This window comes from Coturnix japonica, chromosome 4, assembly GCF_001577835.2.
Source record: "Coturnix japonica isolate 7356 chromosome 4, Coturnix japonica 2.1, whole genome shotgun sequence".
Classification (NCBI taxonomy): Eukaryota; Metazoa; Chordata; class Aves; order Galliformes; family Phasianidae; genus Coturnix; species Coturnix japonica.
The window spans coordinates 77,483,646-77,501,245 of record NC_029519.1 but is presented as its reverse complement, the minus strand read 5'-3'; the positions used below and the strand labels follow the sequence as shown (position 1 = coordinate 77,501,245).

General features: G+C 43.0%; 2 protein-coding genes and 1 non-coding gene across 3 annotated transcripts in view; 1 reads left to right on the top strand and 2 right to left on the bottom strand.

The window, feature by feature from the left end:
* Positions 1 to 413: 413 nt before the first annotated feature.
* Positions 414 to 11,959, bottom strand: PTCD3 (pentatricopeptide repeat domain 3). Its single transcript, XM_015862586.2, has 24 exons — positions 11,824 to 11,959; positions 11,431 to 11,480; positions 10,832 to 10,871; positions 10,477 to 10,522; positions 10,160 to 10,228; positions 9,462 to 9,566; positions 9,174 to 9,297; positions 8,419 to 8,546; positions 7,676 to 7,749; positions 6,950 to 7,037; positions 6,794 to 6,854; positions 6,431 to 6,513; positions 5,601 to 5,745; positions 5,047 to 5,097; positions 4,642 to 4,725; positions 4,284 to 4,312; positions 3,701 to 3,804; positions 3,326 to 3,404; positions 3,148 to 3,238; positions 2,826 to 2,911; positions 2,582 to 2,730; positions 2,100 to 2,141; positions 1,097 to 1,255; positions 414 to 805 (listed from the first exon to the last, which is right to left on the bottom strand). The coding sequence occupies exons 1-24, from the start codon at positions 11,889 to 11,891 to the stop codon at positions 730 to 732; spliced, it is 2,031 nt and encodes a 676-aa protein (XP_015718072.1). The 5' UTR covers positions 11,892 to 11,959; the 3' UTR covers positions 414 to 729.
* On the bottom strand, positions 6,577 to 6,719 carry LOC116653442. Its single transcript, XR_004307269.1, has one exon. It is a non-coding gene; the product is annotated as a small nucleolar RNA SNORD94 (small nucleolar RNA).
* Positions 11,960 to 11,963: 4 nt separating the features above from the next.
* POLR1A (RNA polymerase I subunit A) overlaps positions 11,964 to 17,600 on the top strand; it is a 28,217-nt gene continuing 22,580 nt past the window's right edge. The window contains exons 1-9 of the mRNA XM_015862578.2: positions 11,964 to 12,135; positions 13,002 to 13,206; positions 13,792 to 13,941; positions 14,031 to 14,138; positions 14,347 to 14,432; positions 14,518 to 14,627; positions 16,069 to 16,155; positions 16,733 to 16,835; positions 17,141 to 17,303. Coding sequence (XP_015718064.1) covers positions 12,059 to 12,135; positions 13,002 to 13,206; positions 13,792 to 13,941; positions 14,031 to 14,138; positions 14,347 to 14,432; positions 14,518 to 14,627; positions 16,069 to 16,155; positions 16,733 to 16,835; positions 17,141 to 17,303 — 1,089 coding nt within the window. The 5' untranslated portion in view covers positions 11,964 to 12,058. The remainder of the gene's footprint in view (positions 12,136 to 13,001; positions 13,207 to 13,791; positions 13,942 to 14,030; positions 14,139 to 14,346; positions 14,433 to 14,517; positions 14,628 to 16,068; positions 16,156 to 16,732; positions 16,836 to 17,140; positions 17,304 to 17,600) is intronic.

Here is a 17,600-nt window from a genome sequence, read left to right as displayed (position 1 = left end):
TCTCTGTGACCTGAGGAAGACAAGGCTTCATCTTCGTACTAATCCCACCCCTTAATAAGTGCATGTTGAATTCCTGGAGCAAACTCTGCTTTCAAACAGCTTTACTACAAATCTTTTACTGTACTGCACTTTAAGCTGCAGTTCAACCTGTAGCAGCTGCTGTCTCCCAGTCTTATTGCTGACCAATCCTTAAGCTGCCCTCATAGCAGTTAGGACTTGTCCTGCAGCATTACACCCAGAGAGGTCTTATTTCTTATGAAGGGAATTGGCTGTTAATTCCCCCACAGTAGGACATGCTTCAGTATGAGCAGGAAAAGGACCTTCACAATAAATTACCTCAAAAAACCTCCCAAGATTCCTCTGCAAGGAGAGAATGGGCGTAACCAACACTGTCTGCACAGAGATTACCAGAATTCAGCTGTCCTTAGCATCAGCCCTTTATTAGATGCAGCATCCAGCTGTACAGAGGCTGAAACAAGTGGCAGCTTTTCCTCTACATTCCAAAGCCTGTCCCAGCACCAAATGGATGAGAAATAACACCACAGACAACGATTACTTACAGCATTTACATGCAGACTGAACTTCATATTTAAGTGAAGTCAGCATGGAAGGAACTCAGCACTGGTTTAAGTCCCAGGATGACCCAGAGAAATGCTGCTTGAGCCAGAAAGCAGCACGTGTCTCACCAGAGCACTTCAGCTTTTCCCTATGGGAAGGCAGGGAGGACAGCTAGTCTCTGTCACTGTCGCTGTCACTGTCGCTGTCACTGCTGTCGCTGTCTGACTGGATGCTCTCCAGTGTCCTCCTGCAAATATTAAACAGTTGAGTCAAAAAATATGTTGAAAAAACCTTTGGAACCTTTTGCTTGAAACAAGATATCCAAAACAGTGAAAGGTCACATTCATTCCCTTCTAAGCATCATCAAGAGGGGTTATTTTTTGAGGTGTGGATGAAGCAGTCAGTACAAAAGCACATCATCATTCTGAAAGCAAGTTCTGTTAGCTGTGCTAGCAGAGAAGCCTTTGCACAGGAATTATCCCTCTAACACCCTGCCTACTATACCCCTACAGCAATACCATAAAGCAGGCCAACTTACTTCTGGTTTTCAGAGAGTTCAAATTCCTTCTCTATTCTGCTTTTAAGCTTCTGCGATGAAGGAAGACCAAGGGATGCTGCCAGCTTCACCAGCTTAATCGCCTCCTCCGGGGAATTGGTTTGTTTAGCACAGTTCAAGAACTCATCCATCACCAGGTCACTGTAAGAGCAAAGGCAGAGGGTGGTGGCTCACAGGGCCCCAGGTGAGGTGGCCATTGGCTGCCTTAGGGTGGGAAGGGAGGGGACACTTTTCAAATGACATAAGCAGCCTAATTCTGCTCCTGCCAGAGCTGTTACAAATGCACCTCAGCTTTCACCCCATACCAACATGATGCACTTTGGAACTCCTATCCATATAGAAAGCAGTACTGCACAAAAATGGATGGTAGCAGCCCACTGCCCAGGATGAAGACCCCACCTTTACAACAGCCTAAGTAACCCTTCCCCCTTTACAGCCCCCACATGAGGCCTACGCTGTGGACAGCAGAGGTACAGAAACAGTGATTAAAATCCCAGGCCAGCATGTCTTTGCTGCTGTGATGTCCATGGGCACAAAGAGCTCTGCTCCTCCAGCTCCACTGCATGTCGTAGTGCTGGCTCTGCTCTTTTGTTACCTGTACAGCTGCTGCACATTTGTTGCCTTTCAGCAAGAAGCAAGCAAGTGTTCACAGCTGGTACTGCAGGGAATACTGCAACCAGAGAGCCTTTAAGTCCATTTCTAACAACATGGAAACAACTTTCCTTTCACATTCACAACCCACAAACTATCAGCCATGGTACAGTCTCATGGTACAATTCCTTTCTCTACTCCCCAAACTGAGTCAGGGGCTCTGAAGGGACCTGGCAGCCTTAAGTCCTCCTTCCAGGCTGCAGAAAAGGGCAAGCACAAAGTGCTGTTAACAGCTGCCCTCAGATATGGTCTGCTATTATCAGTCATAACAGAAGTGCAAGATCTCAGACAAAAGAGGACTGGGTGCACAGAGTCAGAACCCGGATGTACTCACGTGGGAATCCTATTGATTTGCTGGAAACGCTCCATCATGCTCCTGTTCAAAAGGAAAATCAAAAACAAAACACAGGCATAGACAGGTGTTAAACCTCTGGGACAAGGCCGAGATGAAACACAGGTGAGTTCTATTTCCTAGAGACACCCCTTAGCTCCAGCACATCCAATACCATATGCTTATAGATGCATCACATACCACCTAACGTCACTGAACAGCAACACAGAACACCTTCAAATACTACAGAACAAATGACCAGTGTGACTGGTGACGAGTTCACATTAAAATCTTGGGGTTCTAAAAATATTCACTTCAGTTTTAATTAGACCCAGGGCTAATTAAGAACTTAATTATCCCATTTAAACTCTTCAGGAGTTTGGTGAAGAGTTCTAAAAATTAGGAAATGGGAAGCTGTAGAAAATCAGTTGTTCTACACCTGAGTTACAGCATCACCAAAGAGCTCCTGACAGCCACACACGTACCACGCGTCCTGGGTTCTCCCAGCCCTGGAAAACACCACAGTGACACTGCCCAGTGCACTGCCCGTCCATTCCAGTGGGACCTGATCTCTCCCAGATTGCTCATGGACTGCTTTGATATCTTCTGCACACTTGGCAAATGCCAATTGGACCTGTGAAAGGATCACATTGTTAACGCTAAACAACTCCGGTCAGGAGAGCTGTGTTTAGAGACATCTTTTACTCTTTTCTTACTGGGCTTCCTTACCTCTGCAGGGTGCTGATCCCTGCTCATCAAGGACAGAATTTCTTCCAACAGATCTCGTCTCTTATTAAACCCCAGCTGTTTCATATCTGTTGTGATACAGACAGCAGTCAGTAGGATATTTTCTATACACTGAAACCATATCTGCATTCTTGCCTCCCCAGCCTAAAAAGCAATGAATAGGCAAAGAATCTCAGGAATAACATCCTTCTTGCCAAAGCATCTGACCACAGCTCTTCTGAGCACCTCCAAGTACTCCCCAACACCTCCCACTGTGCACTGCTCCCAGCTTATAACCCCACGTAGCCATGTGGCTCCCACCAACCTTCCCAGACAGAAGGGATCACTTCCAAGTGGTTGGCTGCATCCAGGGCTTGGAGGAGGTCCAAGATGTTTTTAGGACTCGGATAGAAGAGCTGATGAAGGAAGAATCACTTCAGTGGACTGTAATCGTACTGGTTCTGTGTTGTAAAGCTTTAAAGCTTACAGTAGGAATCACTCACCGAAGGGCTCATCTCTTTGTACCATTTCAACACGACATCAATTTGTTCCATCATACACAACAACGAAAAGAATTTTGACCTACAAGAGGGAAAACAGCTCTGAATACATCTGGTACTCTGTGATCTCTACATACAACAGAGATACAGCCACTTTTTGTGGTCTCCTGAACTGCCATCCTACGTGGATAACAGGACTGTAAAAGATTCCTCTGGTTGGCGTAATGTTGGATGGGGATTAAGCTAAACTGAGGAGATGGAAGGGCTGGATCTACAACATTCCTCTCTGTCCTCTGGGCAGGTAACGTTCAAATCTCAGTTTGTCCTCAAATTGATCACAACACTCAAGATGCTGAATGTTGAATGCACTTCACTCACCAGTACAAATTTAAGCGATCCATGTCCAAGAACTTCCAATTGTCTCCCTTCTCCATTGCTTTATTTAAACGATAGGCAAGCTTGATATCCTTAAGATCACAGCACTGCAAGAAATGAGTCAGGTGTTAAAGATACCAAGTGTAACACTTAACACTTTCTCCCAAGACTCACTTTCACACAGACCAGTAACAGTCTGACAGCAAACGTCCTTAATGGAACGCAATTCAGTGCAGTGACTGCTAAGCACTTTTCTTACATGGGACAAATGAGTGACTCTCTCTCTGGGCAAAAGCCAAAGCTGCTGTGTGAGCTACACTGACATTCTCAGGTGTGGAGGTGGCTGACTGCTGCCAGAAGCAGGAGGCAGGCACAGAACACAGGCAGCTGTGTAGCTCTTTGTACCAAGAAATGCATGAACAGGCAAGTTACCAACTGAGAAATATCAAATAAAAAACCACAGGATTATGCAGAAGGGTTGCAGAAGGTGATGGACACAGGTGAAAAAGGGAATGACGCTGAGGGCTAAATCTCACATGACAGGCTGGAAAACTCATTGACAGTCCAGTAGGGATGAGTTACTTACCACCTGCATGGCATTGGTAAAAAATCTGGCTGAAAGGGAAAAAATGACGCATTAGTTTCCAGCTTTCAATAAGACACACAGCAACTCACTAACCCACCCTCCTGAGAGACAGACACAACATTTTCAATTAGAAACTGAAAGTGCAGCTAAATTTGACAATATAGCAATGCAGGTGATCTGTTTGGGCCTGGGCAGCTTTACAAAAGCTACGTTCTCATTTGAGCTATGGCAGAGAACACAGAGAACACCAAGACAGGTGTTGAGGTACGTCACCCACCTCTTCAGCACGCCCACAGCTGTCCAAGCCATTACAACTGCCCCTCTAACACCCGACTGTCAGACAGGATGAAATTCATACCATCATCAGGGTCCTGGGGAGTGAAGCTCCTCTTTTCAACATCATCCAGCACCTCGGAGATGATGCTTGATGGGGCAAGATCAACTGTGGGACAAACAAATAAGCAATATCACACCTCAGCTGTACTATCAACTATGTTGGTACAGAATCTCCTCCACAAAGACTGAGCAGCCTTTATCAACTCAAGAAAATAAGTTTTCTGAAGGATTCTTTTTTCTGTTGAAGAAGTAATTCTACTCTGTAGTGTTTTGTTCACTCAAGTGGAATCAGTGTAGTTAACAATGTTAGGGCTGCACACCTTTATGTGAGGTCATAAATCGACTGCTCTCATCCATTGCATTTGGAAAGCATTTAAACCAGATATTACTCAAGATACATTTGCAGACAAGGTAATAATGCACATACCAGTTTTATAAAATATAGAGAGAAGATGATCATACGTTGCAAGGCTAGGCTCTGAAAAGCAAGAAGATTGAAATTAGGACAACATTCTCAACTGAGCATTATGCCCAAGCTCTGATTCACAGTCTCCATGCCTTCTAGTCAGGCACTATCCATAATTTACTCAATCACCCCTCTCCCTTTGACCCTAACGATGGACCAAACCTCCTTTACAAAAATTACAACTGGAAGAGACAATGTCTAAGAGCGGATAATCAGCTGGAGCATCATATTGCTAAGGGACATGTGGCCAAGACTCCCTGCTCTAATTTAACAGCAGTAATGTTTTGTACCTAGCTTTCTACTCTACATGCCTTTAGTGTATCAATAAGCTGTTATTTGAGCAAATCACCCTCCACCACATATCAAATCAGTTGTGCAACTACTACCTGCCCACTGCATGCCCACCTGTCCTTGAAGACCTAGATGTAACTAGGTTAACAATAAACATGGTCCTAATTTAAGAGGCTACAGCATCCAAAGACTTCATTCTGGCTGTGGCTTTCTGGTTCTCTTACCAATTTCAAGTGCTTCCATCTCCTTCATTACTGGCATGGCCATACTTCTGCCTACACCACCACATCTTCTCAGAGTCTTCAGTACAGCATTAAAAGTTCTCACATTTGGTTGCACTTCCTGCTGAGCCATGTGAGTCAAGAACATCTTAAAAGGAAAGTAAACCCTTAGTGCTTCACACATGATGGATCACAGTTTATCATCATTCAAGGAGGCAGAGATATACTTCCCCAGTCTAATCCTTTTCATAGCCTGCAAGCGAACAACACTATCTCAAGTAACCACTGCAGGGAGTATTGCTTCACTCTAATTAATTTAACTGAGAAAAGATTACTTAAATGACATCACATCAGAGCTTTGAGACTTCTGACCAGAATATCAAAGAAATTGTTAAACTTACTAACTGATCTTCCTCTCTGATGTTTTCTTGTTAGTACTGGAACCTCTAATGTTACTACTCCTCTAAATTCTATTTCCAACACAATCAGTCACAAGTCAAAGAAGAGCTTTTAGCCTAGTTTTTTAAACCTCCCATTATATTCTATGATCATAATTATGATTTATGATCGTAATTTCCCAATTTCTTTCTGGCTTGGCAGTTCTTGGATCAGTATGTTCTCAGAAGACAAACTGTTCTGCAAGGACAAAGTTAGATTTAATATATCATTCACTCCTTAACAGCCAGTTGGTATTTAAACCAATATTAATTCCTTTGCAGAAGATACTGCAATCTTCTTACAAAGCTCATTTTCAGCATCAGTCTCTGAACAACAGCAAGCTTATATCACAGACCCAGGCCCTGCACTGTAAGCCCTTTCCTTTACCTGCTTACCTTGATTAATTCCCATCTTTCCAGGAACCTGTCCTTCAGAAATGGGACTGCTGTAATCAGTGCATTGAAGGTGTGCACATCAGCTGGAAAGCATAACATAATTCCTCTTAATTGACAACTATATTCTGTGGAGAACTACTTGTAACATGGCTCAGTCTTTGGCGAAGTTCTCATGCAAACCTGTTTCCAGTGAGCCAGCCACACGCCAGCTACACTGATAACAACAGTTTGCACTCAGCTCCCATGATCTAGCTGAGGTCCGTACCCCTGCGCCAATCATCACTGCCATGACAGAAATATTCACATACCCACAACTCCTTTCTTCTACTTAAAAGACCATCATTCAAAACAGGAGATGCTTACCCTTGTGCCTGTCATTCAGCAAGTCTGTGTACATGTCATAAGCTTTAGCAGAAGCCCCGTGCTGGAAAAAATAAATGAACAAAGCAAATAAACCATCTCTGCATGTGAGATTTCACAAGCTGAAAATAGCCCTCCTCGCACTAAAGAGAATTTTACCTTCACCATCCCACGGATCATTGTGCAATAGGAGTGTGCGTTCCTCTCAGGCATTATCTTAAATATCCTTTCAGCATTGTTGTTTTCCCTGGAATCAACACACGAGCTCAGTGTTAAATGAACTCAATAAAAGATATTTTTAGGGCTGACACTCAAATACATTCATCCTCACCCTCTGAACTGTTCTATAATCACTTTCTAGATCTCCATCGATGCTTCATAGAATCACAGAATTACCCAGGTTGGAAAAGACCTTGAAGATCATCAAGTCCAACCGCAGCCTAACCAGTACCCTAACTCTAAAAACCCTCCACTAAATCATATCACTGAGCACCACATCCAAACAGCTCTTAAACACAACCAGGGATGGGGATTCAACCACCTCCCTGGGGAGCCTTTTCCAGTACTTAACTACCCTTTCTGTAAAGAAGTGCTTCCTAACATCCAACCTAAACTTGCCCTGGCGCAACTTGAAGCCATTTCCCCTTGTCACTAGTGAGAAGAGACCTGCCCCACTCTCACTGTAAGCACCATTCAGGTACTGGAAGAGGGCGATAAGGTCTTCCCTCAGCCTCCTTATCCCCAGACTAAACAGCCCCAGCTTTCTTAGCCTCTCCTTGTAGGGCTGATTTTCCAAGCCCTTCACGAGCCTTGTTGCCCTAAAAAAAACCACTTCAAAACATTATCCATACTATTATATATATATACTGGCAGTGCCTTCCGTACCTCCATCTAGAGGCAGATGGGTGCAATCCTCTTCGGGGAGGTCTCTTTGGAGTCTCCTGCTCTGAAGCGTTCACCTGAAGAGATTTTTGCACAAGTGAGTTTCTCAGAATCCAAAGTTGCAATTAAACATCAAAGGATATGCTACTGAAGATGAATATTCTGAATGAGTTGCAATAAAATTATTTAGACTGTAATGTTTGAGAAGCAATAATGAGATTAAGAATACTGTTTGTTACTAAAAATACAAGATGAATTAAATGCTTTTGTGGAGTGGAAGGGAAAAATTACATCATACTATGTATAAAACCCTTTCTCTCTCAACAGCCATCCCAGGGACAGGTAATGCCAAACACATCTACAGCTGGAACTGATTCCTTCAGCTGACAATAAGAAGCTCTCAACTTTATTAAAACTCAGTTAAGATTCAAACTGGAATCCAGTGAACATGCTGATCTTCATTAGAGAACTCTTTGGAAGCAAATGACAAAACCAAATCTGGCAGTGGAAGCAGGTATTTAAACACAGTTCAGCAAACCTAGTCAATACAAGGTTGTTGCTGTTATTAGGTTCAGCTTTTGCTGGTAGGTCAGACACAGGATTTTTATAACTGCAGTATTTCTAGCTGCATCTGACCTGCCTCATACCATCTGCCAGGTAAATGGGCACAGGGCAAAAACCTTGAAATCACCCTTATACACTCTTGCAACTTAAGAGGGAAATAGAGCTCAACAGCTTTTTCATACCTCTGATTCTTCCAAATCCTCTTTTTCTTCTTTTTCTTCAGATTCCTTTTCCTGAGTAGATTCTCCATCCCCATAAAAGCATAACAAATCTAAAAGGCTGTTAGTGGTCTCCAGTGATACAGGTGTACCTACAGGGAATAACGATGCACAGCAGTCACAAAGAAATGAAAAAACATTACTATCCAATGCACATCCATAACAGATCATTATTTTCTCTTCTGACAGGGAAGTTACCTAGCAATTCTGTGAAACAGAGGTATAAATTAACACCTTAATGAACCTATTTATAGTAGAAGACAACCTCAGCAATGGACTTGAGTATTTGTTAGTCTCACTGAATGAGTTTTCCTGACCAAGTGGAAGAAGGGAATAGCAGCTGGCAGCTTAAACTGTAAACAGCAGCTGAAATGCCAAGTGCTTTTTATGACTACAGCTTGCTTTAAGACTCCTATGTGAAATGATACAAATTTATAACTGACAAATGAGCAACACAGTCATGAAACTGCCACCATACAAAACCTAAATTTCCTCCGGTGGTAGTTACACTGTGCAAAGAGAGAATTCTACCCTCATGCTTGGATCAAATTCTGCTCCCTTGCAGACAAATTCAGGCATAAAAGTGGCAACACATGAACAAGCTACCTCTAAGTTTCTCATTCAAGGTGACTAACATTAGCCTGGGCCAGCTACTAAAACATGTTTTTGCAGGATTTAAGCAGAGCTCCATTCTGGAACCTGGCAGGTGATGACCATACCTGCTTGTAGGAGCTGATCAAACAGGTCCACTGAAGCTTTCACCATTCGGAGGTTGATGCGTTCTTTCAGAGCTTCCTCATTCACACCTTCAATCTGAGGTGTACATATCTCAGGCATCAAACTCTAAAAGCACAGAGGATAAGTCAAGCATATGCTCCAATCTCATTGTTACAACACCAGCAGTTAACAAAACCAGCTGTTTACATTAGTTTTTGGCCCAGTCTTACAGCGGATTTCACTACCTGACAACACACAAATACAATGAAAACAAACAGCAAAAAGCTTACTGGTATGTTTGGTTCAGCAAGAATCTTGTCAAAAAAATGAGGATATTCCTTAATAATATATCTTGCAGCATTTCTCCCAGACTCTTTTGACAAGGAAAGCAGACGCTGCATAGGAAAAAGAGAACAAGAGTTTGATGAAGCATGTAACTAAAAGACTGAGGAAGGAAAAACAGCTTCCATAACATAGAGGATTCCAATGGGACCAAATGAACCTCATGCTTTTTCTTCAACTCTTTATTATAATAAACACGGTAAGGATGTCTGTTCCTTAAATTAGACTGTATTATACTTCTGTTACTTAGTCATGGATCAGATGCCTTAAATCTCACATTAGTATCTCACGCTCAAGATTCTCTTTCTTCTTATACAAATAACATGAGGAAGTTCCTATTTTACATCTACATTCGCTGGCACCACCCACCTTTCATCCACCCAGTTGTTCATTGATAAAGCTAAAACTCCCAGGGGTTGACTAGGATGATTAAATTAATCATATGCTGTTTGTGTAGTAACACGCATCCCAGTAACTATTTGGTTTTAAATCACACGGAATTCAACTTAACTAAACCATAAACACAAAATCTCTGTGTAGCACTTACTTTCTATACCCAATACATACAACTACAATGCTTAGCCTAAAGAATTACTGTAGGATTCCAATCAGAAAGCTATCAAGGATTTTTACAAGAAATACTCACAGCGGTGGCTGAATTTCTTGGCATAAGGTAAGGGTCATCATAGAACATATAATGAGCAGCAGTAGGATCCTGTAGGAAGGAGAACCCAGGACTGAAACTTACAGTTATATACTCAGGAACAGTGCTCATGATATGGTAGAGCTGTCTATAGTGCTTACATAAGTACTTCTTTATTTGCTTTCTACAAGAATTACACATGCAGAATGGGTTCAGCTATTTGGAAGCTGTTTAAAAAGCATCTGTGTTATGCACGTACATGTGGGCTAACAAAGCAACCACAAAAGGGTCTTTACTGTGATCATAACAAAACTACTCACCCTTTTCACAGTAGAAGCCAACGTTTGGAGAACTGCTAGTTTATCCCTAGGCGTAAAACAAGCTTTCATTAATACAAGGTTGCAGACTTCTAATGTGACCTATTGGATTCTAGGCATCATAAGTACAGGTTTGTAAAGATTTTCAGTTCAAGTCCAAGAATAGAGCAACGTGATTTCTCTTTTTCAACACCTTCCAATGACATACTAACATGAAAAGCCTCTTTCAGTAGTTAGCAACGTAAGGTTGTCTTTTGCTACAACCAAGTTCCAATCTCATTCAAAGACATGATTAAATTTAGCTGTCAAGCAATGATTTTTTTCCAGGCCAAGACACATTCCCACAGTACAAACCCACCAAGTTTTCCTTCGTGGGAGCACAATTTCTTCTGGAGCACCTAGAAAAAACAATATTAAAATTGTTATTAGAAACTAATAGAAAACCTTGACCTAAAGAAAACCGATGATTTGAGCTAATATATTCAAAAGTACTTAAAGTCTTCAAAACCACAGTCTGATATAGACCACTACAGATAACAGAAAAGGCTGGAGGTAGAAGTCCTGTGTGTAGACAGCATCAGAACTCTGAGTTTTCTTCTACCTCAGTGCTATCTATCCTCTTACTCATAAAGTTTCCTTAATCATCCTTATCCTGCATCTTCCAGCTTAAGCCCCAGATTGTCTCATTCCTCTCTGGACTCTCAGAACTAAAAAGACCAACTCCTTGTCATCGGATGTTGGGGATATCAAAACCTTATTTCATTTCAAAGAGTAATTGGGCAGCTCATGGATTGGACATGGATAAGCGGCTGGAATGAGGGGAATCAAGCAAATTAAGCCAGGAAATCTCTGCACAATGAAGATGGTAGGAAAGTAAAGAGGGGAATGATGACATTCACTAACAGACTGCTGTGTGGAAGCTGGAAAAGGAAGGAACTCGTAATTACAGCATCATACCTTCTTTGTTTTCAACAGTCTTCCCAAGAGCTGCATTAGTAGAAGAGCACCTATAAGCCAATCAGAGTTTTGAATGAATAGAAGTCAAACTAATACAACAAAACTATATTAACGACGTCCTGGACTACAAGTCGAGAATCCACAATTGATTTAGGGGGTATGATGGCTGCATCCCAGCAAGCAAACCACGAGCAATATTTCATTTGAGGAACACCCTTAAATCAATCCCAATCGCTTCAGTAACTAAAGGCCACTTTAACGCCCCGAACCCAACCCTGTGGTGAGGACAGACCCAAGAGAAGCCACCACAAAGGCAGCTCGGCCTCCTTGAAGCCTCGCTGCCGCCGTCCCCCTCTCCTCAGGGCGAAGGACGAAGCCATGGCGGACTCTTACCGTCCGCACCGCCTGCTCAGCGCCAGCACTCGGTACCACGAGCTCAGCCCGACCCTCCCAGCCGCCATGCCGGCCCTCACGCAGCGCTATGTGGGAAGGAAGACCCTCCCATTCCATCCCTCCTTCCCCCGGTAGTGCGTATTGCTCCAGGCCCCGCCTCTCCCTCCTCCTCCTCCGCCGGCACATCGTGCTTCCGCCCGTGGCTGCCCGGCCGTTCCGAGCGCTGTGTTGGACCATGAGGCCGCCCAAAGTGGTGCCGTGGTGGAGGTTCGCCAGGGTGTCCTTCGGGTTGTACAGCGCCGACGAGATCAGGTGAGAAAGCTGGGCTCGGGTGAACCCCAGGCACCTGTACAGGCTGGGAGGAGTGGTCCTTGAGAGCAGCTCGGCAGAGAAAAACCTGGGGGTCCTGATGGACGAAAGACTCAACATGAGCCAGCAGTGCGCTCTGGCAGCCCGGAAAGCAAATGGGATCCTGGGCTCCATCAGGAGAGGGGTGGTCAGCAGGGATAGGGAGGTGATTGTCCCTCTCTACTCTGCTCTTGTGAGGCCCCATCTGTTGTACTGTGTCCAGCTGTGGAGCCCTCAGTACAAAAAAGATATGGAGATTTTGGAAAGGGTCCAGAGGAGGGACAGGAAGATGATCAGGGGGCTGGAGCACCTCCCCTATGAGGACAGGCTGAGGGAGTTGGGTTTGTTCAGCCTGGAGAAGAGAAGGTTGCAGGGTGACCTCATTGCAGCCTTTCAATACCTGAAGGGAACTTACTCCCAGGAGGGGAGTAAACTCTTGGAAAGGGCTGACAATAGCAGGACACGGGGAAATGGTTTTAAGTTAAAAGAGGGAAGATTTAGGTTGGATGTTAGGGGGAAGTTCTTCACTAGGAGAGTGGTTAGGCCCTGGAACAGGCTGCCCAGGGAGGTTGTGGATGCCCCGTCCTTGGAGGTGTTCAAGGCCAGGTTGGACGGGGCCCTGGGCAACCTGATCTAGTAAAGGTGTATGTTTGGTGGCCCTGCCAGGCAGGGGGGTTGGAACTACATGATCCTTGAGGTCCCTTCCAACCCAGGTCATTCTCTGATTCTGTGTGTGATAGGATCAGAGGTCAATCCTGGTCGTAACATTAACATATATTTCCTGTTTTTATCTATTTTCCTGCCGCTGTTTTGTATTCTTTCTACTTCAGGAAACTGAGCGTAAAAGCCATAACAAACCCTCAGTATTTGGATAACGTGGGGAATCCTTCTGTTAATGGATTGTACGACCTGGCTCTGGGGCCTCCTGATTCCAAAGAAGCGTGTGCAACGTGCATGCAGAACTTCAACAACTGCCCAGGGCACTTTGGCCATATAGAACTGCCTCTGACTGTCTACAATCCTCTGTTTTTTGACGTATGTATGCTGAATTATTGTCTCACAACTGAAGCAATGTATTGTGTTCAGCCACCTACTTTTATCCTAGAGTTTTCTGGACATTCAGGTCTTGTTCAAGCTCACAATAGAGATATTAGTGTATTTGTACCTGCAGGTCCTCATGTTCCAGAAACCTGGGTCAAAGTAGATGATGCTTGACTACTTATTGACTTATTGACTACTTGACTGGCCTCTTCTGCCAAGCAACAAACAGGACCCGAGGAAATGGCCATAAGTTCTATCAGATGAGGCTTAGACTGGACATAAGAAGGAACTTCTTCTCTCAGAGAGTGGTCAGGCACTGGAATGGCTGCCCAGGGAGGTGGTGGAGTCACCATCACTGGCAGTGTTCAAAAGGTGTCTGGATAGAGAGCTAGAGATATGGTTTAGGGATTTTCTGTAGGTATAATAAAGGGAGGACGGTTGGACTAGATGATCTTATAGGTCCTTTCCAACCTTGTGAGATCCTATTATATGTTTCTATAGCATTACACTGAGTGACAGCACATGTGCAAGCTAATCAATCTACCAGAATAACTTTTTTCCCCTCTCTTTTTGTTCCAGAAACTTTACCTTCTAATTCGAGGTTCTTGTTTAAATTGTCATATGCTGACATGTACTCGAGCTGTGGTTCATTTGCTGCTATGTCAGCTGAAGGTTCTGGAGCATGGGTTGCTTCAAGCTGTCCACGATCTTGAAGTCGTCTTAAATAGGGCAAGTAGTCCGTCTTTCTCCATTCATTTATTTTAAGTTAATGGTGCTGTAATTATAAACTTATCTATATCCTGTGCTATTTCTTTCAGTTTTTAGAGCAATGTGAAGGTGCAACAGCTCTAGAAATTGAAGAAGAATTAAATCGTCATGTTGATGAAATATTGCAAAGTCAAGAACTGAGCAATCAATGTTCAAATGTAAGTAGAGTCAGTGCTCCTGCTGGGACCTCAGATTTTATCCTTGTCATATAACAATGTGCAGAAGGAAGTCTGTATTTGATTATGCGGACTCTAGAATTGGTTCTTGAGTTTTGAACTGTAATATGTATTTTCTCCCCTGTCCCAAAGTTGGAGTAACAATGAGCTTTGGATGAAAGATGCTTTGTTTTCTGTTTTTGCTCACCAGGTGAAAAATGTTTGTGAGTGTAGAAATAAATTGATATCCCAGTTCTGGAAAGCACATATGACTTCAAAGAAATGCCCAAACTGCAGGTAAGTTTAGTTACGTGAGGAATTAAATAGATGGTGTGAAGTCAAATATTTTAAGCCTCTTTTCTGTGTTTTGTTTTTCTTTAAGATCAAGGAGATCCCTGGTGCGAAAAGAGCATAACAGCAAACTGATAGTTACTTATCCTACTACAGTGTTCCGTAAGGCAGGACAGGAAGGTATCATGGATAAACCAGCAGGTAAGATGTTTGTCTTCTGCTCAAATACGTTTGCAATTACTTGCCTTGATTTAAGATGGACAGATTCCTAGCAATGAATATGTGCTTTTGACTTGTGCATTGAAAAAAACAAATCATAAAAAAAGAAAGGAATAGAATCATAGAATTACTCAGGTTGGAAAAGACCTTGAAGATCATCAAGTCCAATCGCAGCCTAACCATAGTACCCTAACTCTAAAAACCCTCTGCTAAATCATATCCCTGAGCACCACATCCAAACACATCCAGAGATGGTGATTCAGCCACCTCCCTGGGGAGCCTTTTCCAGTACTTAACTACCCTTTCTGTAAAGAAGTGCTTCCTATTATCCAACCTAAACTTGCCCTGGCACAACTTGAGGCCATTTCCCCTCATCCTGTCACTTGTCACCAGTGAGAAGAGACCTGCCCCACTCTCACTTTAAGCACTTTTCAGGTACTGGAAGAGGGCGATAAGGTCTCCCCTCAGCCTCCTTTTCCCCAGACTAAACAGCCCCAGCTTCCTCAGCCTCTCCTCATAGGGTTGATTCTCCAAGCCCTTCACAAGCCTCGTTGCCCTTCTCTGCACCTGCTCCAGTACCTCCATGTCTTTCCTGTGCTGACGTGCCCAAAACTGAACACAGTACTTGAGGTGAGGCCTCACCAATGCAGAGTACAGGGGCAGGTTGTACTCGAAACAACTCAGTAGGTTCAGCAGTAGATTACCTAATTTCCATTAAATTCTAGGTGTCTGCTTTAGCTTCCTATTCTGTGACACATTCAATGACATTTGTTCTGTGACTCCACAAGCTTGTAGAATACTACTTAGGGCTTTTTGTTTCTAAACTCCTTAGAGCAGCTCATAATCCAGTGGTTTATTTTGTTATGTTAGTGATTTAAATAGTCATTCTGGAGAGTCAGGGGAGTTGCCACAGTTAGAATAGCTTGCCTTATTCTTATAGACCCTTCTAACATTCACACATGAAGTATTACTAAGAAATATCTCCCCCCATCAGTTATCAAAGACCAAGATATTTCAGTTGAATATTTGAGTCCTGCTTGTCCTTTTGAGCTATAGGCAGACTCTTCATTTTTGCTTTGATCATTTGAATAGTGGTGCAGTTTGCTATTAATCAGATAAAACATGCTTCAGCTGTTTTGGATGAGTTGTTACTTATACTTTTATCCAGCAGCCACATAAATGGCTTGCTTTTTCAATACTGAGAAGACTCTTTGATTAACATGTTTTATTTCGGGATATGAAATTAACGACACTACTTTAAAGGAGGGTAACACACCAAATAAATGCTTTTGTTGCCGTTTTCAGTCTTTCCCCTTGCTGGAAACACCACTGTAAGCAAACAATAATAAACCTTTCAAACTAACTGATTGTATTTTTTATTGTTATTCTCACCCCCCTCCCCTTTCTTTTTCTCTCCTTATAGTGATTGATGAAACTCAGTTAGGGAAGAGAGGATACCTGACACCAATGACTGCCAAGAAGTTTGTCTTGGCTCTGTGGAAGAATGAAGGTAATGTTGGTTCCCGTGTGAATTCCTTTTCAAATCTGTACCTTTTGCTTTGAGAGCTTTTGGTTGAAAGATTTTTAGGGACAAGAAGGGCTGGTTCCTAGTGAAGGCAGAGCATTTGGTGACCTAGTTGGATCAGCTGTTATCAAATTGCTGCTTCTCAAGGCTTGCTTGTTTCTTATGGAGAATGTGATGTCCGTGTGGCTCTGTGCTTACTGTTCCCTATGGTTTTATTAGTTAAAGACTGAATGTTTTGAGTTTCCCATGCACTGAATGTGCATAAGTAAGACGGAAAAGTTGAAGGATTTCATGTTGTAGTCACAGCCAGTAGCTGTGGACTGTTTCTTCCAGCTCTTCTGCCATATTTTCTTTTGTTATGCTCTGCGTTTCCATTTGTTTCTAAAAAAAGCTGTGACCAAAAAGAACAATAGTATTCTTTTTAAAGCATTTTGGCCTAAATGTTCTTTTAAACAAGCTCTCTAGTATTTAATTTGGCAGAGTTTTTTTACCTGATTGACCAATTGTGTCTGGGGGTTTGAATTCCCAAACCAAAGCAGTAACAGTGTGTTTATCTCTTCAGGTTTCTTTCTACGTTACCTCTTCCCTGGGATGGATCCCCATAAGGACTCAGCTTTCAGCCCAGACATGTTCTTTTTAGATCTGCTTGTGGTTCCACCTTCAAGGTAAAGGTTCCCCAAACAAGCACAAAAGAAGTCATAGGGTTTAGCACAGCTCCTAAGGAGCCAGAAGATGGAATAAGAAATAAGTGGAAATATTTATGCTTAGTATCTATGAATATTATATGCTGTATAGTGCAGTAGAATTTCTTGTTATGGAATCATTCCTCTTTATGACTGCCTCAGTGCAGTAAGTGAATGGGTGTTGTTTTTCATGCATAGGAGACTCATAATGCCTCAGAATGCCTGAGGTTTATTACATTACTTTTTGGCAACATTAATTGATCTAAAATGATTTTGATCTGCCATAGGTATCGTCCTGTAAATCGTTTTGGAGACCGGATGTTTACGAACGGTCAGACTGTGAACCTGCAGGCTGTCATGAAAGATGCCACCTTGATCAGGAAGCTCTTGGTTTTCATGGCAAAAGAACAGTGCCAGCCAATTAAAATTGTAGAACATGACATCCAAACAGTAAGAGTTGCTGGTTATCTTATTATCTGCTTTTTTGATATATGGTTACAGTTGAATGAATGATGGTGAAGAAGGAAGCTACTGTATCTCCTAAGCCTAGTAGGGCCACTAATATGATCAGAGGGCTGGAGCACCTCTCCTATGAGGAAAGGTTGAGGGAACTGGGCTTGTTTGACTTGGAGAAGAGAAGGCTCCTGGGAGACCTCATTGTGGCCTTCCAGTACTTGAAGGGAGCATTTAAACAGGAGGGGGAATGGCTGTTTATGAGGGTGGATAGCGACAGGACAAGGGGGCGTC